Source organism: Penicillium hordei (assembly GCF_028827395.1).
Source record: "Penicillium hordei strain IBT 12815 chromosome Unknown utg000006l_segment0_segment0, whole genome shotgun sequence".
Taxonomy (NCBI): domain Eukaryota; kingdom Fungi; phylum Ascomycota; class Eurotiomycetes; order Eurotiales; family Aspergillaceae; genus Penicillium; species Penicillium hordei.
The window spans coordinates 2,161,148-2,188,774 of NW_026623147.1; the positions used below are offsets into that span (position 1 = coordinate 2,161,148).

General features: G+C 34.0%; 3 protein-coding genes across 3 annotated transcripts; 1 reads left to right on the plus strand and 2 right to left on the minus strand.

Moving 5' to 3' along the window:
• Nucleotides 1-7,379: 7,379 nt before the first annotated feature.
• Nucleotides 7,380-9,247, minus strand: N7537_011471 (uncharacterized protein; the record flags this gene model as incomplete). Its single annotated transcript, XM_056902525.1, is given in 8 exon segments — nucleotides 7,380-7,439; nucleotides 7,549-7,624; nucleotides 7,643-7,691; nucleotides 7,752-7,924; nucleotides 8,258-8,340; nucleotides 8,622-8,649; nucleotides 8,828-8,982; nucleotides 9,230-9,247. 8 exon segments carry the CDS (start codon nucleotides 9,245-9,247, stop codon nucleotides 7,380-7,382), a joined length of 642 nt encoding a protein of 213 aa, XP_056747812.1.
• An 8,694-nt stretch (nucleotides 9,248-17,941) lies between these two features.
• Nucleotides 17,942-19,600, minus strand: N7537_011472 (Zn(II)2Cys6 transcription factor; the record flags this gene model as incomplete). The annotated part of the gene is made up of 4 exons (XM_056902526.1): nucleotides 17,942-18,655; nucleotides 18,720-18,794; nucleotides 18,847-19,448; nucleotides 19,522-19,600. 4 exons carry the CDS (start codon nucleotides 19,598-19,600, stop codon nucleotides 17,942-17,944), a joined length of 1,470 nt encoding a protein of 489 aa, XP_056747813.1.
• An 831-nt stretch (nucleotides 19,601-20,431) lies between these two features.
• Nucleotides 20,432-21,256, plus strand: N7537_011473 (uncharacterized protein; the record flags this gene model as incomplete). Its single annotated transcript, XM_056902527.1, has 2 exons — nucleotides 20,432-20,684; nucleotides 20,757-21,256. The coding sequence occupies 2 exons, from the start codon at nucleotides 20,432-20,434 to the stop codon at nucleotides 21,254-21,256; spliced, it is 753 nt and encodes a 250-aa protein (XP_056747814.1).
• Nucleotides 21,257-27,627: the final 6,371 nt, after the last annotated feature.

Here is a 27,627-nt window from a genome sequence, read left to right on the forward strand (position 1 = left end):
CTTAAACTCGGTATAGTAATATAATATTATTAGCTAGCGACTAAAACGACTTCCTATATCGACTATATAGCGTACCTAAATCGTCTAGTAGGATTATTCGAATCTCGATTCTAATACCTAGACTAAAGCTAACGTCGCGAAACGAGCGATAATTAGCTTTCCCTATACTTATACGCCCTAGAAAGTAGCTTATATACTCTAGTTTAGCCTATAAACCCGACGGGTAATATTAATAAAGTATTTTAGCTTAGCTTTCTAGTACTTCGGGCCGCTATTAATCCCGCGCTCCTCGAGGACCTTAGGATATAACTATATATACGATATTATCTAATAGAGGATATCGTTAATCTTAACTTAGCGATCGACTATTCTTAGCTTATAGCTAAGATAACTACTTATAACTATCCTAAGTATAAAATACGCCTAGATTTTCTAGCGGGACTACTCGATACTCGATTCTAATCTATAGGATTTTTACCTAACCTTAATCGAGCGATTGAACTTACTCGTACTATATAAATTGGTAGGATAAATTATAATAATCTTATACTATATTAGTTCGAACTTAGGGAAAGGCTCGGAAGATAGTTTAGTTCTATAGGAACTATCGCCGATCTTAATAATACTATTTAATACCTTTCCCTAGTAGTTAGAGAGGCTATTAGAGAGTCCCCTTCCCTCTTCGATCTCTTAGTTAAGCTTACTTTTAATTTTAATCTCCGATATAATATATTAGAAAATATAAAAGATCTTAATAACGCGATCTTACTATATAAACGTACTCTTTAGATTACTTATAATTAAAATAAATTATAGTTAGATTATATACGCGATCTCGGAAAAGACTTAGAACTCTAATATAGATATATCGGACGGCTCTCTAACCTTAGGGATATAATTAATAAAGCTTATATTATAATTAATAAAATAAAGGTTATTAGCCCTTAGTATTATTTACTTAGAGATTATTTCTATAAGCTCGGGACTAAGCTCGGACTTCTATACGAAGTAATAAATATAATAGATTACCTCGATAAGGCTATTATATAGTCTCGTAAGGCGGTAGGTACTATTAGCGTACGCTTAGAGGTTTTTCGCTAACTCGAACACTTATTAACACTTCGTTATAAGAAAATATACTAGATTAGTGATTTCGAAGAAGTATCTAGGTAGGTAGAAGAAGTAGCTAAGTAGGAAAAAGTAGATTATTAGCCTTTATCGATAGCTACTTTTATAATCCCGATATAGAGGCGTACTTCTATAGATAAATATAATACCTTATTAGTTACTAGTTCTAGTAGTAAAGGTATATCTTATTAAGCTCTGTTAGCGGGTAACTATATTATAAATTAAAGTATACTAGCCTAATCTAACCCTAGGGGTAATATACTAGGCACTATTAATAAATATAAAAAAGGGGTAAGTTTATATATTTCGGTATCCTAGGATATCGAAATAAGATTATATATCCCTTAGTATATAATCTAGTCTTAGCAAGATATACCCGGGGAATTAATTTAAGTCTTCTTTTCCTAGTCTCTATAACCGGAGCTAAACTACGTAAGGGATAATATAAATAATATAGCTATCGAAATCACGAGAGATAGTACCGGTATATTTAAACCATATAAAATCTATTTTATATTAGGAGGTCCTACCGAGTTTAGAGCCGACTTTACTATTCTAGATAAATTAGGGAGTACTAGTAGAAGAAAAATAAATAAGCGTATCTCTACTAAATATTTTATAGTAGTTAAGAAGTAGTCTATTGCCTCTAACGAGTATCCTACTCCGGAAGAGTGTCCTATACCGGAAAAGTAGCCTACTACTAAAGAGTAGAATATTAAACCCGATACATAGCTCTATATTACGACTAGGAAACTCTATTAGCGAAAGAAAGGCGTAAAAGGAGTAAGGGGTTAAAGAAGAGAGGTTTACTTATCCTAGACGCGAACTACGTTATTTCAATTTTATTAATATAAATACTCCCTTCTTATCTTACCTTTTTAGTATTCCTTAATCACTATCTATATATTATATATTAGTAGCCCCTAAATAAGCTTACTATTATAAGCTCCGGTAGGATACGATTCTTATAAATAAATCGATCGTCGGATCACGTCTATCGTAGGAAAGACTATAGTTTTAGTATACCTAGATTTTCCTACGAATAAATCGATCGTCGGATCGTATCTATTATAGGAAAGACTACAGTTTTAGCGCGTATCTAGATATTCTTACGAATAAATCGATCGTTAGATCATATCTATCGTAGGAAAGACTATAGTTTCAGCGTATACCTAGATATTCTTACGAATAAATCGATTATCGGATCACGTCTATCGTAGGAAAGACTACGATTTTAGTATACCTAGATTTTCCTACGAATAAATCGATCGTCTAAATACGTCTATCGTAGGAAAGACTATAGGTTTTAGACGTTAAAATCTACGCCCTTTAAGAGAAGGGTTATAAGATTATCGGAGGAAATTATAGTTTATTATAGGATACGAAGTATCGGACGGGTAATAATATTAAAGTTATTCGGTATTAACCGGAGATAAGGACGTACTAAAGATTTAAGAAGGGTTCTCTAGGACTCCTTTCTCTACCTTAGAGTATAAACCAAGTAGCTAGGCTAGCTAATAATATCTCGTATTTACTAGCCCTATTTAGGTTAGTAATTAGGTCTCTATAAGCCTCTATATTATAGTCCTCTTCTATATAGAGCCTTCTTCTATACAGAGCCCTCGTCTATACGTAGTTCTCTTCTATATAGAGGTCTCTTCTATATATAGAATTTATTATTAGACCGCTAATTATAGCTATATTCTCGTAAAGTAAATTAAAATATTAGGATAATAATTATATAAAATCCCTAACCGAGGATAGGAAAAACAAAGGTTCTTTCTTCTACTTCGGTCTTATAACTTTATATAGGTTATTACAGTATATCTTTACTAACCTACTATAGATCCTAGTCTATTACTAGTATCGGGGCTAGATAGTAGGAGTTCTTAATAGGTTAGTTATCCTTTTATTAGAGCTATAGTTTAAGATATACTAATTGTAAGCTAAGGAAAGCCTAAAATCCCGAAGTATCCGCTGATAATATATATATCTAGCCCGTCTCTCGGATACGAATTCCTATATATATATCTACGCTATATATCCTATTATATTCGTATACCTTTTTTATTAGACTTATTTTATAGTAATATTGTTTTTACTGTATTAATTTTCTTTTCGAAGTAGTATCTTTTGACCTAGTAGCCTTAATAGCGGCTATTAGGTACGTTACCTTAATATCTAGGGGTATTTAGGGAGTAGAGAAACCTATATAGAAAAATATAGATAGAGGGGGCTCTTATAAGACTTAGGTCCGCTAATAGGAAAGGGCTTAATAAATATAAATATTATTATATAAAGAGGAGCTATTAATTATAGAACGCGAAAAGACTATAATATTTAAAGACTATAATATTCAAAGACTACGATCGGGAAAGTAACCGTATTTTAAGAAAGTTTCCTTTAGAAGGCCGAGAATAAAAGAATATAGAAGTAGCTATATATTATATTTATCTTATAGGCGCTTATACTTACATATCTTATTCGTATTGCGCTTTTGTACCTTATAACTATTACGCTAATTCCCTATATCCGGTTAATACCGACGGAGTAAAAAATTATAAGTCTATAAGCTTTAAGATAATAGAATATTCTTAGGGGTCTAAAATTTCGGGCTATAAATTTTATAATCACTTAAATTATACCGCCTCTTAAAATTTATGTACTATAATTTTCCTAAAGATCGAATATTCCGAATATAAAATTTTAAAGGGATCTTTTATTTAGGCTTATTTAAAGTTTAACCTTCTTAAAGTTTAAGTCTTATTATTTTCTCCTCGATTTTATCTACCTATCTTAGAAATTTGTTATTATAAACGATTTATATAATATTTAGGTAGTTAGACTAGAAGTAAGGCTTGTTTTTACTAGCCCTATAACAATAATATTAAAGTTGTTCGGTATTAGCCGGAGATAAGGACGTACTAAAGATCCTAAGAAGGGTTATCTAGGACTCCTTTCTCTACCTTAGAGTAGGAAGACCGGGGAGCTAAGCTAGCTAATAATATCTTATATTTACTAGCCCTATTTAGGTTAGTAATTAGGTCTCTATAAGCCTCTATATTATAATCTTCTTCTATACGGAGCCTTCTTCTATATAGAGCCTTCTTCTATACGGAGCCCTCTTCTATACGGAGCCCTCTTCTATACGGAGCCTTCTTCTATATAGAGCCCTCTTCCATACGTAGTTTTCTTCTAAACGGAGATCTCTTCTATATAGAGACTTCTTCTATACGTAGTCTTCTTCTATACGGAGACTTCTTCTATACGGAGCCTTCTTCTATACAGAGCCTTCTTCTATACGGAGCCTTCTTCTATATAGAGCCCTCTTCCATACGTAGTTTTCTTCTAAACGGAGATCTCTTCTATACAGAGACTTCTTCTATACGTAGTCTTCTTCTATATAGAGACTTCTTCTATATGGAGCCTTCTTCTATATAGAGCCTTCTTTTATATAGAGCCTTCTTCTATATAGAGCCCTCTTCTATACGTAGTTTTCTTCCAAACGGAGATCTCTTCTATATAGAGACTTCTTCTACACGTAGTCTTCTTCTATACGGAGCCTTCTTCTATACATAGATTTCTTCTATACGGAAATCTCTTCCATACGTACTCTTCTTCTATATAGAGGCTTCTTCTATATAGAGATCTCTTCTATACGGAGCCTTCTTCTATACGTAATTTTCTTCTATACGGGGCCCTCTTCTATACGTAGTTTCTTTTCTATACGGGACCTTCTTCCTTATAGGGCCTTCTTCTATATATAGAATTTATTATTAAAAATAGGATATTTAGTTATCTCTTTAAAGGCCAATTATCGACCCGATATATTCGTATTTACTAAATATACCCTTTTATAAAATACGTTATAACAGTATAATTAGTTATCGTCCTATAAACCAATTATAAGCCTAATAGGGGGTCTTAAACTATGATTTTCTAATTATAGCGTTGATTAATAGGTAGGCGATAAGACGGCGCGTAGCTAAGGGTTGATAGGTTAAGGCTCCTCTACGTAATATTAGTAGTATTCGGCTACTATATATAAGATACTAGAGGTCTAGGACCTTTTATAAGGGTATTTCTCTCCCCTTTTATAAAAATAATCCTACTTCCTTTATAAGTATAACTCCTCCTATTTATTTCTATATTCCCCTAAGGTTAAGTCTATCGTAAAAAGTATAACTTCTTATAAAAGGCTAGTTAACCTCTCTCCGGAGGAAACTTACCTCGATAATCCCTCGGATAAAAACGATAGTAAGTAGGAGAGGATTATATAGGACCTAGTTAAGCGAGTTACGTTTGAAAGAAAGTATATTAAAGATAAGCTTACCGATTAGAAACGAGTAATTCTATTATAAGCTAATTCTAGTAGTAGAAGCTATTATCGCTTCTAGGACTATATTCCTAGAAAGTTAAATAGAGAACCTAATATTAGGTCTATATTTCGTTTTAATATTAAGGACCTTTCTAGTCGATACTTTAGTAAGTCCTTATAGCCCTATTAAAACCTACCTTAAATCTTACTAGCTATAGAACCAAATAAGTACTATTATATATTATATATAGAGCAAATATTTCCTAAACTAAGTGCCTTAGTAGAGTAGGGGGTTTTATAGATAGAAGGCGGGGTTACTTAGCTAACCTTAGCTAGCTAGTAAATATTACGCTTTTATAACGCTATTAAAGATTAGTTCCGCTATAATAGCTATACCTTCGAAGTAAACCTATACGATCGATTCTAAAGAGTATATACTAAGTAAGAGCGGAAAGCTAGTATAATAGAAATCAACTATTAACTCGAGGCTTATAAGGGTAGTTTTTAGGATTATAAAAAGTATAGAGAAGTACTAGATAAACCGCTAAGAAAAGACTATTTTTCTAAAGAGCCTTATACTAGCCTACTAAGTAAAGTTCTAGCCTCTATAATTAGCGTAGGATACTTAGATAGAGATTTGAACGCTCGCTATAGTAAGAAGATTCGGCGTAGGTAGTACTATAACTTACTAATTATATTATTACTCTGATTTTATTATTATAACTCGTTATTAGATATCTTAACTAGGAGTAATTATTAATAAATTTCCCTAAAATCAATAATTATACGATCGGATATTTATATACTATATACGCTTAACCTCGCTCTATAGGATATATTTAATAGAGAAATAAGAAATATAGGATATTTAAGAAAGGGGTAGGCTAAGAGCTAGTAAAGGTAGGTAGGAGATAGTTCTATATATTCTTTATATATAGTTTAGGAGTCCCGATTTTAATATTAGCTTTTCCCCGTAAATATTATACTTATAGTATATATTATTTAGGAACGGCTTAATATATTTATTAACGAAGTATCGGCTAAGGGACCTAGGGTTCTTATATATTTTTAGGCGTTTACGTTCTAGTAGTCTAGTATTACTAAGATAAATAAAGTAGATTGTTAGTCTCTCTCCTAGATATTTAATATAAATAGAAGCGATCGCTTTAGAAAAAGTATTACTATTCTTATCTAAGGGGATAGGCTTCTACCTCTTAGGTAAAGCGGTAGTAGGTAATATATCGGTAGTATCGGCGGTACGTTTTTATAGGGCCTAAGGCCGCGAGGGAGTACCCTCTTCTATATTATAGACTATAATCACTATATTAATTATAGTAATTCGACGCTTATATTCTTTCTCGACTATTATACCCGGTAGAGTTAGAATACTATCGATAAGTATTATATACTACGGTATTATATAGCTAGTACGCTATAACGCCCCTATAACTTCTTCGTTAATAACTTTTCCGGAAAGTTATCGCTTACTATCGATTACCGGCTACTTATTTTTATACCGCTCTAGATTTTTACGAATTAATCGGTACTTTTACTATCCCTTCTTATTTTATAATTGCTTTACTACGCGATTATACTACTTATCTATATAATTAAATTTCTAGCGTAACTTTTTAATACCTTTCTTTTTAGCCTTCTACTACTTATAGATTGTTCGGGAATAAAGGCTACTCTATAGTAGAATATCGCCGAACTCCTACTATAATCTAGCGTATACTTCTTTATAGATATACTTCTTAGAGTCTCAAATTCGCTTTCTCGCCTATTTTCTATCTTCTAAAGTACGTACGCGGGGAATATCTTTAATATAGCTCGAATCCTTAAGCCGATAGGGTCTATAAAGATCAATCGATCGACTTATTAAGTAGGTAAACCGTATAAGCTATTTCTAAGCGGGTATACCCTATATAATTGCCTAGGTATCTACGTAGATACCTATACTATAGTACCGGATAAAAGTATTAATACTAGCGTACTATAGTATTACGTTCTATAATTTATTCGATATATCCGCTAGTAGAGAGGAACGTATTAGCTAAAAGTTATATATATATAATATATTACTTATAACTATCGTTAAACACTTTTACTACGCCGTATCGGAGATAATATAGCTTCGCGACTTCCGTAAAGCCGGTAATCTTACTACCTCGTTTTATTCTATAATATAGCTATAACCTAATAAGTCCCTTTTCGAGTACGATTCGAAGGCTATTAGCCTCTCGTACTACTTAGTAAAATATATTCTAATTAAGAATTTCGTCCTTTAGCTTTAATTCCTACTAACTAAGTCTATCTAGGATCCGAAGATAGTATAATTTCTTAGGGTAGTCTATTATAGGGCCGTCTTTTAATAGACTTTTAAATACGCTAATTCTAAATAGTATACCTAGTAGGAAAATATAAGGACTAAGGACTAATATAGGATTAAAGATAATCTCCGGAATCGGGAATATATTTCTAATTAGAAATAATAAGTAAAAGGGCGCTAAAAAGTATATAACTAGAGGAAAGATAAGTATAAGGAATAGCTTAGTAAGGGGATATTCTTATAACTCTTTTTTACTAAGAAATGATTTTATAAATTTAGGTCTTAAGTAGATAAAAAGTCGAGGACGTCCTCTATTTAGATCCCGAACTAGTATTAATTTAAGATCCTAAAAGCGAAGTTTTAGTAGCGCCCTAGGACGGCTACTAGTAATAGCGGCTAGCTAGTAGAAAAGGAGGAGTTATATCCGGTACTAGCTATAAAGAAAAGTTATCTCTATTATAGATAGGATTACTCAGGCAAACTCGGCTATATCCTCGATATATATAGTCGCTTTCGGTCGACCTTTAAGGGAAAGTTTCTTATCTCTAGTAATTATCGCGAGTACCTATAGAATATTAGTCGCGTATTATCTATACCGATCTCGATACTTAATCGGGATCTTATATTATAGATCTTAACTTAGATATCTTTACTAAGCTTATATCTAACCTCGGCCTTATAGATTAGATACTACTACTTCTAGAATAAGTCGAGCGAGCTTTTAGTCTTTACTCCTAGGGTACGATATCTATCCTTTCTATATCGCTAGTTATACCGCTAGGAGAAGAGAATCTTAAAGAAGCGTACCGTCTCCTCTATATTAGAGAGCTAGGATAAATATTCTACCGGACCGCGCTTTATACTATTATAGAACCTAGAATAATTAGCGAACCTAGTAATAGAAGCGGGATATTATAAGGATATCTTATCTATCCTAAAAATATTACGTCTTATCTAATCTCTCCTAAGTTTTCAGGCTATAGCGTTTTTATTAGAGCTAGGAGATATTAAGAGACTCGGCCTCCTAGAGATAGTATTCTAGTAGAAGTTACTTCTCTTTATCTTCTAAAGCTAGCTTATCTTCGGACTTATCTTTAGACTCGGATTCGGATTCGCTACTTAAGTCGAAGACGCTAGGTACGGTAGAGGAATTAGAGTCGGAAGCGTTATTCGAGAAGATCTCGGGTAGGCGTAAGTTAGTATTACTCTTATTATTAGATAGAGTAGGATATAGAGAAGGTATAGCAGCGGAATATAGTATAGGTTTAAAGAGGGGGAAAGAGTAGCGAAGACGAGTAGAAGTACGAGAGAATAGTCGATAGTAATATTATTTTACTTTAAGTAAGTCACTCGTTAGAAACCTAGAACTAGGGCTAGAGTTATTAAGGAGCGAGGGAGGACTATCGTTCGGGGCTATAGTAGTCGATATTTATAGAAACTTAGGGAAGTAGAACGGTAAACAGAAGAGCCATTTTTAGCTCCCCTCCGCTAGGAGGGTGACTAAGGGTAGACGAGGATAGGGCCCTATAGCGGCTACGGTACGAATAGACATCGGTCGATCAATAGGCCTAGGCACTAGGCACGGCCAACCCGAAGCATAGGTAGTAGTAAACGGGGTTGGCCGTGGGCTTTAGTGTACGTGACGCCAAGACCTATTATAGTGAGCGAGCGGCCTAAAACGGCGTCAAAAGCGGCCGTTTCTGGCCTCCTATTCACCGTGTCATCCTTAATTGTAGTAGTCTATCTCGTAGACTAATAGTCGAATCGGCCTAGTAAGTACTACTTCGGGCCTAATTATCTACCTTTATAGTTTATATAGAATAATTACTATAAAAGGCTTATTCTCTAATATAATAGGTTTATACGGAACTACTATTAACGGTATTATAATTAGAGATATTTCCTTACTTTCTAGTAGTAGGATCTCTACTAGTTATAGATTTTATAGAGCGCTTTCTAGTAAAGGTATAATACTTAGTAACGGCGATAGAGTTATCTAATAGTATTATACTTATTACTTAGAGGAAAAGGGCTTTTCTCTATATCGAATAGTTACTTATCGATTCTCTAATTCCTATAGTAAAGTAGGTTCTACTTCTAGATTAAGTGCTTATTATATATTAAGTGCCTATACTTCCTTATTCTATATAATAGGTATAATATTAGCTTAGCGAACTACTTACTTAAGCTCTACGTCGAGTTTATCTTCCTTAATAATTTCGGCGTATTCGACTTACCGGATCTTAGAAGGCTTAGAAGGATACTTCCTATAGTTTAGGTTTTTATTAAAAGTAGCGTTACGAACGTACTTATAACTATTTATACGCGGGAACTAGACCTTCTAGATATTACTTACTTAGTAACCTACTAAATAGCCGATTTCTACTCGACGATTTATCTTATCCGATTAAGGAATTCCCTATATCCTTATATATATATAGTAACTATAAACTCTAAGGTTCGAAAGGTTAATAGGAATAAAGGTATCTATCCTTTACTAGTAAAACTCTTATTATAGAACTATCTACTTTCCTAAATTAAGCTTTATAAACGATCTATTTAGTATATAAATAATAGCTTAAATAGCTTCTAGCTAGAGATTCTTAGGAAGTTAAGAATCCTTAAGAAGTACTCTTACTCTAGCGATAATTACCCCCCTAGATCGCTCCGCGAAGCTATTCTACTCTAGGGTTCTAACGACTACTTATTAGATTACGATCCCGTTTTTATATAGAAAGCTAATAACCTCGTAGCTAATTAAAGCCTTATTATTAGAGTAAAAAGTACGAACTAATAAGTTAAACTAAATTCGTATTTATAAAATAAATTATATAATTACTTATTAGTAGCCGCTCTTTCTTTTATAAGTAATCGCCTAGTAATAGCGAATCCTATCTATATAGAAATATAAAATCTATTTATTATCGTTATAAGCTTCCTAGAGTATTATAAGATTAAAGTATATACAGCTAAGTAGGCTAAAGAAAGTACTTAAACTCGGCGTAAGATCTATATAGGCTTATTACTTAACTAATAAGTCTTATATAGCTCCGGTTTATACTTCTTCGGAGTAGAAGGTAGGATTTATACTCCTTCTATTATCTAGGTAAGTCGTTCGATACGCTTACTAAATATATAACTAAGTCGTCGGTACTATCTTAATACTATTACTTTTAAAATAAGTAGTTATATAGATCGCTTAGTATTAAATAAAATAGTTATAAATACTACTAGAAATATAAAATCTACTTACGGAAGTATAAAGAAATTGCCTATCTCTTTAAGCTTAAAGAAAATCCTTCTAGTTATCTTATTAACGATAGTAAGCTTATTAAAGTCGGCTTTAAATCCTTTCTTCTTTATAAGAGCTACTAAAATAAGATTATAGTAAAAGCTAGGTAAGTACTCTACTTCTAATAAAGTAAGAGTAACGGGCTTACTAAAACAGCCTATTATCCGAAGTTAGACTTTACTAGTTCTATAAAGCTTAGTTATTATATCGCCGACCTTAAGAAAGCCGTCGACCTCTCTAAATTCGATAAAGAGGCTTTTATTATTAGTAATATACTTACTAGTTACTAAATTAACTAGCTATCGGTCCTTAATCGTATATCGAGGTACGTTTTCTATTAGAAATATAGTATTAACCGGTAGGAGAGTAGTATAAGATACCGGAGAGTATACTTATTTCTTAACTTACTCGATCCCTTACTAGGCTAGTATAGCTAGAAAGTAACTATCCTTATCCTTATCGATTACTATAAAGTAAGACTAAGTAGGTAGTTCTTCTTTAGTAAGTTTTACTTATAACTTCTTTACTCTTTCCTTCGCTTTGCCTTTTAGCTTCTCTCTATTCGTATTAATCTTCTTATTTACTTCTAGATCTAGTTTCTAGTTACTAGGCCTTACTACCTTAACTAGATATAGGTATATAGCGTATCGATATTTCTCTCTATATATATATAATAGTTCCTATATCGTTTTGCTTAACTAGGTCGTTTTACTAGCTAAGGAAGTATCTAACTTAGCTTTCTACTTACTATTTAGTATTATAAAAGCTCCCTATAGTACTTTACTTTTAGGTTTCTTCTTATTAAAAAGTACTCGCTCGGAGCGGTAAGCGTTAATTACGCCTATAAAGGTTACTAGTTACTCTACTTCGAATACCCTTATATACTATTAGTAATAGAACTATAGTTCGAGAGGTATAAGTACTTAGAGAAAGTTATAAATAGTATTTTCTTCTAACTTAGTAAAGTTAACTTCTACTAATTTATACTCTACATAGAGGTTCTCTATTCTTAGTAACTATATATCGATTCCTATATCTTTAACTAATATAAGAAATAGTTCGTTCTACTATCTCCGAATAAGTTATATACGTATTTTATCGGTATATAAGAAGCGTACTCGTAATACTTAGAGGAGCTTTCTAGTATCCCTTTCTTTAACTATAAGGCTTTATAGTTCTATAGCGAGAGTATTTCTAATTCTCTTAGAGATCTTATTAAGTAATAGTCTAATTATTCTATACTCTACTATATCGTCGTCGTAGTCCTTACGATTATACCTAAAGTCCGTTTAAGTATCTCTCGTTAAACGACTACTTATTACGTCCTTAGCGTACTTTACGTCTTACTTATTCGGGCGATCTAGCCTTACTAAAGGGTTAACTTACTTATCCTTAGGTATTATAGGATCTATATATCTCTATATATCGAGGCTTTATATAATTGTCTCTACTTATATAATCTAGGTTCGCTATTAGAGCGAGTTCTTAAAGATAATTCGTACTCGCGGTATACCTACTACCCCGTAGTCGGTAGTACTTATTAGAGCGAAGTTATCGTAGAGTGATATCTCGGCGTTAAATCGGTTTATTCTTATTAGTTTAGAGGGAAGAGTAGAAGACTAGAGGTCGCTTATTAATACCTTATAGTACTAATTGATATACTTACTATATAATACTTTTAGACTTATCTTCTAGCTTAGGGGTATTAGAGGCTTGACTTATTTAAGCGACAATATAGTACTCTAATAATGTTTTCAAAAAAGACGTACTAGCTAACCGGGCTTATAACTATCGAACAATGAAGGACTAAAAATGACTTGATACCATGAACTTACTATACCGAGTAAGTGGTAAAATGAGTGTGTATTTCTAAAGAGCAATATGCTTAACTATATAACCCCTGAATTGCTTACTAAGATATAGCAAGTAATTTGGGAAGTGATCTATAGGGGGATCCTGTATATAAGAAGTGAAGTCATATAAATGACGGGACGGAGGAAGGGTAATTCCGGCTGACATTTACTACTAACTCCTATAATAGCCCTACCGTAGTACTATAGTACTCCTATAGTACTCCTATAGTACTACGATATAGTATAATAATATAATATATCTCGGGGTCTATATTATCTACTTATTCTATATAGCTACCTAAAGTCTAATTTTCTAACCTCGGTTAGAAAATAGATAGTATATCAAATTATTATATAAAGCCTTCTATACCCTATATTTCTAACCTCGGTTAGAAAATAGATAGTATATCAAATCATTATATAAAGCCTTCTATACCTTATATTTCTAACCGAGGTTAGAAAATAGATAGTATATTAAGTTAGTATATAAAGCCTATATAATATATTAATTATAAAGGTCAAAATAAGATATAGGGTAATTTATCCGGTTGTAGTACTATACTATTTAAAAAAGGGTAAAATATAAGCTTTTACTATAGAAAAATAAAATCGAAACTATAAGGTATAAACTAGAAGGTATATATATAGAGTAAATATATATATCTATATATAATACTAGTATATTCTCTTCTATATAATATTAACTACTAATTCTATACTATTTTAGGCTGATTTTACTTTAAATCTACATTTATATAGTACTTAAAGCTTTTAATTTATTTTTTAAACGTAAGTTAATACGAATCTTAGTAGTAAGTGACTATAACTACCTCCTAATACTAATATATAAGTAAAAAATAGTAATTTATCAAAATAAGTCAGTATTTTATCTATCTATTTTGGGTAATCCTTAGTAGAATTATGCTAGTATAGCACTAAAACTAGTACTGCGACGGTGCTGTAGCACTTAGTGCCGTAGTACTATACAACAGCACCAAAATTGGCTTAGTCCCGTAGCACCTCGCAGCACCATATCGTAGCACCAAAATTGCCTTGGTGCTGCGGGACTTGTCAAGGCCTAGTCTTACTCCTAGAGTATAATCTAATATATCGGTTTCTATAATAATTAGTCGATTATAGCTAAATATAGCTATAATTATTTTTTTATTAAAGAGTTCCTTAAGGTCCTAGAATAACTTCTCTACTACCTTATCTTATAAGAATTTCTAATCTTTCTTAATAAGATAATAAAGTCCTAATATAACTCTAGTATATCTATCGATAATCTTCTAATAATAATTAACTAAACTAAGAAATTATTATACTTCCTTTATATTTTTAGATATCGGCTATTCTATAATACTTTTAATCTTATCTTTTTCTATTTTTAATCTATTAAGGATAATATAATATCTAAAATCGAGACCCCTACCTAAGTAAGAAAATATAGTTAGTACTATAATAGATAGACTAGTACTAAGTATATAGCTAGCTATACTTACTATAGAAGAAGCGTAGGCTAAGCTTAGTATATAGATACAAATACCTAGATCGATAGCGAGGATAGCTCTAGATAATAAAACTAAGCTTACCGAGTAAGGCTAGATAGCTACCGATATAGCTATCGATATACCTAATAATATAGCTAATATACTTATCGATAAAACTAATATAGCTAATATAGCTATCGATATAGTTAATAAAATAGATAATAAAATAGCTAGCTAAGTAGCTAGAGAAATAGTTGCTAAAGAGAGAACTCTAATATATATAAATACTAAGTTAGCAATAACTAGATTACCTACCCTATAGTCTATTACTAGACCGAGGGAGTAAATATCGAGGGACTAGATAGGGCCGAGGGAGTATATAGATAATCTACCTAGTAGCTTTCCAACCTCCCTACTACTAAGATTATTATTAGCATCCTCCCTACTACTACTATCTAGAATAGTATTAATATCTCTAAATCTATCGATTCTATCGAATCTAGTACCCCGAGAAACTATCCTATCGTCGCTAGATCCGATTTCTATAATACCGTCGATCGAAACTAGGGGGGAGGAGATAGATAAAGACACTAAGATAGAGCGTTAACTATAGTAAGAAATAGCGTACTCGCCGATACTAGAACTAGCACTAAGAGATATAGTAGGTAATATCGATATATTAAATATTATTACCGGTACTAGATCTAGGAAACTAAGGTTAGATCTAGATTATACTATATACCTATCTCTTAACGAATAGATAGAGCTACTAAGCTTACTATATATATTTACTATAGGTATAAATAAGCGGTTCGATACTAAGCTATATCGAGATAACCTACTACCGCCGCTAGAGACCTAGAATTAATTAAAGACCTATCGATTCGCCGAGTAGTTTAAAATAGCGGCTATATTCGAGGTCGAGATATTAAGGAAAAAGGAGACGTTCTCCTAGATTCTAATTCCGAACGAGCGAGGTATATAAGTACTACTACTAAACTAGATATTTATATATAAATTCGATACTAATAGTATACTAGAGAAGTTTAAAGTAAGAATCTATATTCGTAGAGATCTTTAATAGTTATTTATAGAGGAAAAGAGAGCTATAATACTAGCTATTAAGATAGCGAGGGCTATCTTTATATTAGTAGCCGTATTCGATCTAGATATAATATAGAGAGATATAGTTACTATATTTCTAAACTTAGTACTATAAAGTAAGATATATATAAAATACCCTCTAAGATTCGAAGTATTAAATTAATACTAGCTACTCTATAGAGCGCTATATAGATTACGTATATTACTAAGACTATAGTAGTAAGAAGTAACTAGGGTACTAGTAAAACTAGGCCTTACCTTAGTACCGAAAGATCTATATATCTTTATTACTACTAGTATTATCGTTTTCTTTTATATCGACGATATTATTATAGTAAATTATCCCGACTATATAGAGTAAGTAGCTTAGCTAGATCGAGAGATTAAGAAGTAATAGGAATTACGTAAACTAGATATAAGCTAGTTCTTAAATATACGAATTCTTAGAGATAGAGAGTAAAAGAAGCTTTAGTTATACTAAGATAGCTATATTAAGAGTATAGTAGTAAGGTATAATTTAATTACTATAAGGAAAGTAGGATCTCTACTAGCGGTCGATTAATTAATTCCGTATAATAGAGTAGCGTTACCGAGTTAGATTTATAGTTTCTAGGCTAAGATAGGATCTACTTAGTATATTACTACTATTACCCGGCTAGATACTATAAAAGCTATAGCTAAACTAGCTAAGTTCCTAACTAACTCCGGTCCTAAGTATATTAATACTATCGACTAAGTTATATAATATCTATACGAAATTAGGTACTAGGCTATCGAGTATAGTACTAGAAGTTAAGATAAAAATAACCCTAGTCTCTAGCTAGCTATAAAATTAATTGAATTTATAAGCGATATATCGTTTAGAGATAATAAGGATAGGAAAAGCTCCGAGGGTTATATTTATAAGCTATATAAGGGCCCTATAGATTAGAAAGTAACTAAGTAAAAGATAGTAACTACGTCGACTATAGAGGTAGAGCTACTAGCTCTAGCCGAAGTAGGCAAAACTATATAGTAGTAGCGTCGAGTCCTCTCTATATTAGGCTTCTAACCTAATCACCTACTATCTATTATATATAATAACTAGCAAACCGTCGATTTGTTAACAAAGGAAGGGGCGGCGATATATACGAAGCTCCGATATATTAATATTAATCGTTGCTAGATAAGATAGGAGGTTAGCGAGGGTCGAGTCAATATTAACTAGGTTCTAACTACGGCTATACTAGTAGATAGCCTTACGAAAGCGCTTCTAAGATAGAAGTAGTATCTCTTTAGAGAGCTGATTGGGATGAGAGAGATCAGTTATCTAATCCGAGAAACAGAGGCTGTTTAAAGAGAGTGCAGAAATAAAGGAATTGACAGCTCTTAAAGCTAGGAAAATGTAGGCTTTAAGAACTAGGGGGTGTGTCGAATACTAAGTCCGAATATATGGTAGAAACCAGGTAATATACCGGAAACATCATATGACATTAGGTACTAGGCATACCATACAAAAGTGCATATTACAGTTAGTCATCATGGTCCGCACAGATTGTTGAAATAGCGGGTTTTGTCATTTTAGTTAGAGTTGTCAACATTGATCATTTTATACCATACATTGTTCGTACACCAGCTTTCCGTCACAATACTCTATTTTCCCAACATCAAAATTCGGAAAAGCCCTCAACTGCCTTCATTTGCGATTGTACGATTTCGTGAAGCACTTTTTTGGATATATTAATCAGTCGGATGAGTATTAATCGTAGACTATTCGTTAGCGCGAGAATACCGCATAATCTCTAGGGTATGTTGGCATAAAGGTTGATTATAGGGCGGGAGAGCTGGTCTCGTGTCCGCCTGCCTAAATTAATGATATCGCAGCGTATACAGTACACACTTTTCATTATAATTCCTGGCAGGAGAAGTAGCCATTTGCTGAAACTTAGCCGCCTTGACGGGAGGATATGTTGGCCTGTTGCTAATCCCTAAATTTTATAAGGCGTAGAAGATAATACTCCGCCGCTATGGCGGGTTATTTATACTATTATATTCGAGGAAAAAGACCGATAGTAGGTCACTTTTAAATAGCGATACGTAGACCCCCTCAAATCTTGGAGAACGATCAGATATGAGATGAATTAGATACAATTGTGGACTGCGAGTGAGATTAATTATCACTTAGCCTCGAAATGGGTGGATTGTGTTTCTTCAGACGATAAGATTTAGAAATACTAGAATTTAAGCCGAAAGGGTATATGAACATCAACCGTATATGCGACAAGGAAAACGGACTGTGAATACCAGCTGTCCAGGACATTGTTTTCAGGAAATAAACGAAAGGAACGACCCGAAAAAAAAATTCATGAATCATAGCCTCGGTGGGCCTCCCAACCATCCTCCTGCATACTGCATGCCCATCCTCAGCCCTAGCCCCGTGCAAAGCTGTCAAGGCGATGGAGAGGCATCTTCAAACGCCTTGTACATCCCTTCATGTTGCAGTGCGATATGAAACCCATGCTGTTTTGCCACGACCGCGCCCATGAGGTGGTCGATAGCGTCCATCTCTGGGCTTTGCTTGATAAGGTTGTCATGCGCTACGTGCAAGGGTATCATAAAATTAAGGACCCCGTAGATTGGGGTCTCACTCCCAATGAATTGCTGAGACAGGCGAAGTATATCACTCGCTAGAACATGCTTGCGCTCGACCCGTCCCATCGCGGCTGATGCACTTATCAGGCCGAACGTCGCCTTCAACGATAATGATGTCGGTGGCAGCCAAGGGATTGCCAGCAAATAACATAACTCCTCTATCAGAAGGAGAAGCATGTGGTGGAAAGCAATTGCAGAAGCAGTCTGGAGACTAATTTGTCGCGAATAGTCACCGTCTGTTGATAAGGAAGGCAGGGAGATCTCTCGCCAATCCTGTAGCGCTAGTAGCATCCTTCCTGTGCGAAGTGCCAATGAAGCTCGTTCTGTGCCATCGGACAGTCTTCCGTTCTTCAAGTTATCAAGGCCGTGCAACAAGCCTGGAATGTCAACGGCAATATTAAGCAAGTTGTCGAATTTGTAGGAGATTTCACGCCCTACGGGCTTGATGACTTCTTTCCAGGCTTCCTGGGCTAAGAAGCAGGGATGGCGAAAGGTGCCAGCGCTGACAATCTGTGAGAATATTATTAGAATTGGCTGTGAGGCAATATAGTACTGAGTATAATTGTGTACTTACTATAATGTAACGGAACGCCTGGAGAATACGTCTGTTCTCTCCGGTACGATAATACTCTGGTCTTTGCATCTCGAGCTGCGACAGAGAATTAGCACAAGCAACAGCTAAATCGTGATAGTGAATTTACCAGCAAAGAGATTGCTCCATAATGCATGATCCAGGATCTGGCCTTGGTGACAATGATATTCTCATACAAACAAAGGCACATTATGCTCATAAGAACGCCGACGTCTAGCTGTCCGGGTCTGTGTAGAGGTGTGTTGAAGATATTACTATACCGGACGCCTGTCAATGCATTCGAATATGCCTTCATACCCTCCTCAGATGCGCGATAATCCACAGCCCTCCTAGAGTAATATGTCACTGTTAGTGCATCAATACACCTTTGCTGCAGTGAACCGTCTGGGACGTTTCTGTTGATAAATTCGGACAGAAGGTTGATCATCCCCTGAGAACACCCATCACCGATAAGGCGGAGCAAGAAATACTCCCGGAAATTTGCGTTCGAGTCATTGAGAAATCGAGGAATGGAAGGTTCTGTGCGTTGGTTTCGGAGTATTAATGCGTTACCACTCTCTCGGGCTAGCGACGCGGTAGCACCTCTATCGCCTGTCAATTGTCGTTGGCGGGTGCTTGGTGGTTGAAAAGGGACAATGACAACTGGCGAATTGTAGCCTTTGCAAATGGTGCCGACGCTCCTACACGGCCCGCAAAATGGCTTTTGCAGATCTAGAGCACGATATTGGCTGTTAAAGGCCGAAAACATGATACTGAACTGGGTGGAATGGGTAGGCGCACGTACCGCATTTCACTTTCCGGTCCCGGCATGTTTCGCACTTGAATGTCCGCCGTGCGCCCCGGTGAGATGGTGCTTGCTCCATGACCGAATGTAGAAGTTGCTCTTTTTGACGCCAGTTCGAGTGGCTCTATTCAGAGCACTAGGTCGACCCCTGACCACGATATGCTAGGCTCCGGCGTTGATGCCCAACTTGTTGGAGGATGGTCATGTGATTCTAGATGGCCAATCCGGTGTTCTCTTCTCTTTTCTTCCTTCTCCCCACGCTCCATTTTCTGTCTCTAGGATTCCTATTAGCATGCAACAAGACGACTTCAAAATTTTCCAAAATTCCACTAAGTACGGTCGCTTCAACGAGCTGCTGTGCGCCAAGATTTCGAAACGCAAATGCGGCTGATTGTTGTGCGATCTCCGAGATGAACAAGTATCCGTGCCTTTCTGCCCACCCAAACCTGTACCCTCTTTGGGGAACGGTGTGGGGGCACTGAAAGGCATGGATATGGTTCACTGCTAATATGGCAAGGGATGGACGCGTGCATGACGGCCGAAGGTTAATTGATTTGCTGTCGCACTGGATTTCCCTTCTAGGAAACCCAGCTCCTGCATGAGGAACATCTAGTGTCCCCACTTTTAGTGAACGACTGAACCACGCTATCAAGGTTGGCTCGTTATAAATTTGCTTTTTTTTTTAGCATGCTCTGACGCATATGAGCGGGCTTAAGTCGACTGGGTGGTAAAGAAGGGGGGGGCTGGGGTCCATGTGCGTATGTCCGAAGACATTGTTATAAACATACTGTACATGCCCCGGACGAGATCCCGCCAGGCCCTTATTTTCTTCCAAATGAGCATATAGGCTCGTAGCGGACCAGCATTGTTTGCAAAGCTTTTAATACGTCAATTCCCACCCTGCCAGAATATGTCAACACTTGTCCTCCTATATTTTCTCCATCTGAGTATAGCCGCTGCGGGCAATGGCTTCACGTATCCGCCTACCTCTGGTGATACAGGCGAATATGTCTCCAATTTAGCCTTCACTGTTGGCCAAAAAATATCATTGAAATGGACACTAGAGTCTGACAACCCTGTCGACTTCTGGCTGCTCCAGGATACTTCGGGTGATGGAAACGGCTGCCCCCTGAGTTATAGTAGGCTATGTCACAGAATTACACGTATGTCTTTCATCTATGATTTCTAACTCTGCTAGCCTCCTCGGGTCCTAACACTGTTTCTACATCTTCTAGAAAATGCCCCAAACAATGGCTCGTTCCCTTGGGTAGTCAACCGAATGGATATGACGACGTCGGATATCTACTACATTGCCGCATTCTATAGCACTACGCAGGGATTCAACACACATTATTTCAATATCACCGACCCTTCATCTCGCAATACTATCTCTACAACAAGCTCGCCATCAAGTGCAACTTCATCCTCGTCGGCGTCAGACGCAAATACGGTGGCCACGGCACCTTCGCATTCCGGATCCAGTTCCTCCACCGCCGTTGGGGCGATCGCGGGCGGAGTGGTCGGTGGCGTGGTGGGGATTAGCATCATTGTTGTTCTTGCCTTCATGTTATATAAGGCGAAGAGGAAAACCCGGTCGCCTGGCTTCCCCCAGAATGGTCTGGTGGAAGAGCCAGCGCCTCAGGATCAGTCTTCAGAAGACAGTGGGATGCCTGGGTTCTATGTTTTGAAACCAGAGATGGACGGTACTTCGCGTTCATATGAGTTACCTTCGTGATTAATGGTGTACACCTAATGAGAAAGTCCCCAATATATGGGAGGGAATATTAATAGAAAGAAGACATGTAGTTTCACCGATCCTTGGGGGAGTGGTTAGCTAGTGTAATCGATCTTGTTCTTCAATAGATGTGGATTTCACCACCGAGGGATCGCCTGGCAGTTCTGGGGGCAGCTGTTTCGATGTTAATTGTAAGGAGGAGCTATTTCATACGCAACAATTTCCGTCGCGTCCCACCCACGGTGGTAGAGAGTCTAGATCCGTCGTATAACCTTATCTCTTAGCTTACTTAGAATATATATTAATCTCTATATATAAAGTAATCCTTAATTATCTTTAGTAAGTTTTCTACCCTTCTCGATAAATTAATTAATCGTATCTTCCTCTAATATATCTTTAATTTTCTATAAAAAGTCGTTATCCTTAACTTCTATTGTTATAGCTAGTAACTACTTATTATATAAAATAGTACTATTAGAGTTTTATTTTAATATAGTAGGATCTATTACTTTAGTTCCTAATTTATAATCTAGTCGTCTATTTAAAGCGTCGGCTTATCCGTTCTCTATTCCTTTATAGTATTCGATTTTAAAATTATATTATATAAGGGTTTCGGCCTATCGCGCTTATTATCTTATTAATTTCTTTATTATAGTAAAGGACGTAAGATTCTTATAATCGGTTTTAACTATTACTATATATTTTACTCCCTCTAGATATACTCTCTAGACTTAGAACGCTAATACTATAGCTAATAGTTCTTTATTATATATATTATAGTTAAGTTCTACTAGAACTATTTTCCTCGACTAAAATATAACTAGTTAGTACTTACTATTAGTTCTTAGCTATATTAATCTTACTCTTAGAGTATAATCTAATATATCGGTTTCTATAATAATTAGTCGGTTATAGCTAAATATAGCTATAATTATTTTTTTATTAAAGAGTTCTTTAAGGTTTTAAAACGATTTATCTACTACTTTATCCTATATAAATTTCTAATCCTTCTTAGTAAGATAGTAAAGTCCTAATATAACTCTAGCGTATCTATCGATAATCTTCTAATAATAATTAGCTAGACTAAGAAATTATTATACTTTCTTTATATTTTTAAGTATTAGTTATTCTATAATATTTTTAATCTTATCTTCTTCTATCTCTAGTTTATTAAGGATAATATAATATCTAAGAAAAGTCGTTTTCTAAATATAGAATTCGTATTTCTTTAGTTTAAGAGTAACCTTTACTTCTCTTAGCTTCTATAATATAAGTCTATTATATTTAATATAATTTTCGAGTATTTCTAAAAAGACTAAGATATTATCTAGATATATAATAATAAAGATATCTAAATATTCCTTAATCGCTTTAAAGATAAAACGTTAGAATATCGCTAATATATTAATAAGGCTAAAAGATATAATCTTATATTTATAATATCCGAATTTAGTTCTAAATACTATTTTCTATTTATAGCCTAGTTTAATCCTAATATAATAATAGATATTAGTAATATTATACTTTAAAAAATACTTAGTATATTTAATCCTATCTTATATCTTATTAATTAAAGGTAGCGGGTATTAATCTTTAATAGTAATCGAATTTAGATATTAGTAATTTATATAAAGTCGAAGACTCTTATCCTTTTTTAGTATAAAGATAATAGGATATCTAGCCGCTAACTTTAAGGCTTAGATATATCCTTTTTATAGATTCTTTTTAATATATTCTTTAAATATATCGGACTCCTTCTAGGATAACTAATAGATAGATATAAAAGTTAGTTTAGTACCTTCTATTATATTAATCTTATAATTAAAAGGTCTATATTTCGGTAATACTCTATCGGCCGGTACTATAAAAATATCTATAAACTTCTAGTATTCCTTTAGAATCTAAGATATATCGCTAGTTATATATAGCTTCTTATATTTAATTATTATATAGTCCTTTAATTCTTAGTCGGATATATCTAGTAATTATTCTATAGTATCTAAGGTAACGCTTATAACTAATACTCTAGTCCTCTTACTTCGGGACTATTTACTACGCTCGTTTTATTAGATAGACTTCTATTAATATATCTTATACTTATTATATTCTTATATATATTTATACCTATCGAAGGTAATTCGTCCTAATTACTAATCGATACTTAGGTTATACTTCTTAAGCTATAAAATACCTAAAATAATATTATAGTCTTCTATTTCTAAGATATTAAACTATATTAATTCTAGGTATCTATAGATAAATATAGATAATATAATAGTTTCTTTATTAACTCCTTCTAAGAGTACTTCTCTATCGAGTCCTATAACTAGTATTATATATAGTAGGGATTTAGTTATAACTTATTAATCTTCCTTAAACCTTAGATTTATAAAGTTATTAGTAACTCCTAAGTTAATAAGAGTCTATACTATTCCTATTAATAGGTTTATATATAGTTTAATATATATTCCTAATAGTATTACCGCTAGATATATTACTAATCGATCTTTATAATTATATATCTAGCGCCTATTATACTAAATTTCTTAGTATTCTTTCGTCTATTATAGCTTCTTTATCTACTATAGTAGTCTTAGTTTAATATTATAATCTAACTTTACTAACCTATAAGTAGTATACGTTTCGTTATAGTATATAATACTAGCTATCTTACTATATCCTAGGTATCGTATATATCCTTTATACGTATAAGTAGAATTTTCGTAAGGGTATCCTACTAGGTCGTCGCCTTCCTCGATTATATTAATAAGATACTAGTCTAGTCTATTAAGCTATATCTTTCCTTCGAGATATCCTATAAGCTCTTTAGCTTCTTTATTATTATAATAGTTTATAGGGCTTTCTATTAGTATTTCTAGGATAGTTTAATCTATTCTAGGAAGTATATTTAGCGTTCCTAGATTACTATTAGCTCTAGGGATTAGGTTTTATATCTCTATAGGCCCTATATCGTTAGTTATAAGATATTTAAGGTTTTAGGATCTTTCTATTCCTATAACTATAGTTTTTAGTCCTAGTAGGTCTTACGACCGCTAACTAAGGTTTTTCTTAGCCTAAAGTCTTATTAGATCTTAGATTAGTATCTAAGATATATACTATATCTACCCTTAACTTTCTACTATATCCTAATCGATTTCTAGATAATCGATTTCTAGCTTATTAGCTAACCTTTTAATATATAGATTATCTATTATTATCTCTTTAGGATCTAAGCCTTTATATCTAGCTATAAGATCTTCTAAGAGTTCGTCTTTTAGGTCTATAATAACTCGTCTTTTCTATCTAAGGCTATTGATAAGGGTCTTAACCTACTCTCTTAGGTCGCCCTATTACTTATTAGGGTATATTTCCTCCTAATATTCCTAACTAGCGCTTATTCCTTCGGTATTAATACTTATATTAGTAGTAGCCTTTCCCTTTTAGGTCGCTTATAGTACTTCGCGTATTATTTATATATATTACTATTTTTTATATAGTTTCTTCTATTTATATTCCTTTATATAATATCCTAGTTTCCTATAAATAAAGTAAAGATTCTTCTAGCGACGCTTATTTTACTTATCTTAAGTAGCGTCTAATTCTATTAGCCTTAGGCTATATAGATTAGGGTCTTAGAGTATCTACTATCGGCGCCTATTACTAAAGCGGTTAAATCTATAAGTCTTACCCTTCTTCTATTAGTCTATTTATTATTACTTATATTATCGTTTATTAATATAATTATTAATCTTAACTATAATCGTAATAAGCTAGTCTAAGGTTTTTAGCCTATCGATTTATACTAATTTATCTTTTATATCGGACTTAAGTCCTACCTCGTAGTATAGGATATATATTTAATTAGATAAGTCTAAATAGGATATAATCTATTAGAACTCCGAAAAGTATATCGATACGCTAGTTATTTACTTAATCTTTTATAGCTTTTATTTAGCTATTCGAGTAGCGTTAATATCTCTAAAAGTTCTTTCTAAGTATTATCGGAAACTATTATAGTTATTAAAGATTTTAGTAATTATTATAGACTAGTCTTTAGATATTTTCTTATAGTAGTCTTAGATATATAACTTAAGCTAATTCTATATTTATTTATATAGATAGGTTAATATAAAAATCACTCTACTAGCTTCGGATAGAAGCTTAACCTTTTTTATATCGATATATATATCTATCTAAGTAAGGAATCCTCGAAGCTTAGTTCGGTTCCCTTTAAAATACTTAGCTTTAGGTAATATTAGTCTCTAGATAGTACTAGCTAGGGTAGAAGTAGTAACCTAAATATATATCTATATTAAGTAGTCCTTAACCTAAATATTATACTTCTCCTACTCTTATAGCATAGCTAATAAAGTCGTTACTTATTCCTTTAGTATTTCGATTCGGTTATCTTATTCGTTATTAGAGTTAGGGTCGTCGTATTTAACTACTAGCTTCTTTCCGGTACTAATATAAGATATATTATCGGTAACTCGAGACTTAATTCGAGATAGTTTTTAATATATTACGTACTAGCTAGCTAGTTATAGTTAGGTTAAATAGGTTTAGGGTATACTTACCTTAATACTCCTTAGATAGTCTAACGTTAATAATCGGGTCTTACTATAGCCTAAGTCCTTTTAAGCGATTAAGGAACTAATACTAGGTAGAGCGCCGAGTAGATCTATACTAGGGTATTAGTCTACTCGTAAGTATTATTAAGTTATAATTAAGTAGAGAGTTACTATAATCTAAAAGGTAAATATAAGTAATAATATATAATTAAAGACGAAGAACTAAACTAGATATATAAATAAGGATCCTTATATATCCCTAAGTTCTTCCTATATAGAATAGTAGATAGTAGAATAGTAGAATCGTTCTACTATTCTACTGTCGACCGTTCTACTGCTTATATAGTCACGTGTTACTGACTAACCGTCTTCTTCTATACAGCGGTTATCTGGTACGTAGAGTAACCTATGTAACGGAAATCCTCTATAGGGTAGATCCGCTCAGGGCGGATCATGCTCTTACTTAGTGAGCTTGCACGTGATCTGCTGATAGGTCTGCTGGTTGGCTCTCGATGGCCCATTGGTATGCCTGGTGGGTCACCACTGATTGGTGACGGATAGGTCCGTAACAACACTCTAGTTATATAAAGGACTATCGAAGCTATAGTATACGATCTTAATCTAGATACGTATAATATAGATTAGACTTCGACACTTCTTATTCAAAATCAAGGCGGCCGAGACTAACCGGTATAACTATAATAAGGGCTTATAAACACCAAAGTATATTCTTATATAGTATCCACGATATATTATTCCGCGTACGAAATTATAGGAGTAACTAGATAGAATTAGGATTAGATTCACAGATATAGACTATAATAAGATTATATCTAACCCGTAGGCTATCCGCTACATAGTCAACTTTATACACCGAATAGGTCTCCTCTAGTAGTTTCAATATATTAGGATCGAGGAGGACAACGACGATAACGAACCGATAGGCCTCGCGGCAATAGATCTAGGTATAGAAGACAATAGGTATTAGCCAATAACGATAGATGATACTATACAACGAGAAACTTAGCTAGAGTCGACTAACATACCAATCAACTAGCCAAGGCAACGTCACCATCAAGTGAAACTAAGGCAGGAGGGGGTTTACAGAGAGAGAAGTAAGAGAGAAGTGAGAGAATTGAGAGATAGAAGGTGGAGGGTACACTCCATATAGTCATTATATGTTATTTCTTATGTATAGGTTCGGATAGGTTTGGATTTATAGGTTATAGGAATGGGCTGATTCCGTACTCGCGAATTGGCATTTGTATACTCTATAGGAGAGATCCCAGCTCGGCGTTTGGCTTCGAGTTCTTGCTTCGGTTGGATGAAGCGCCTGCATAGTCATACGCAACTAGTTAGACTGCAATAGGTTAATTGAACTTTGATTGATTGATTGATTGATTGACAAATTTCCCCTCCATTCTACAGACGATTATACCACAGCAGACGAAAGTGTTATAGCATCTACTTGTTTGTAACTTACTCGGTATCCTGAAAGACTATAGGGTTAGGACCGTACAATCAAATAGATCCCTGATATCTTTAAAATATAATCCTGATTGGGATTTTGAGTGAAGCGTTGATAGTACATCAACCTTTCTGTTGAAGCTCCTCTAGATGCTATAGTTTTTGCCAACTCGAAACTCCGATTCACACCATGCTGTTAGGTATCACCCAAGTCTCAAAATGAAAGAAACCCTGATGCAAAATCAAACAAACCAGATGCAAGATGAGCAAGTATAAAAGACAAGGAATGCACCAGTATAATAACCATGTATGCAAATGCAAAAGAAAAAGAGA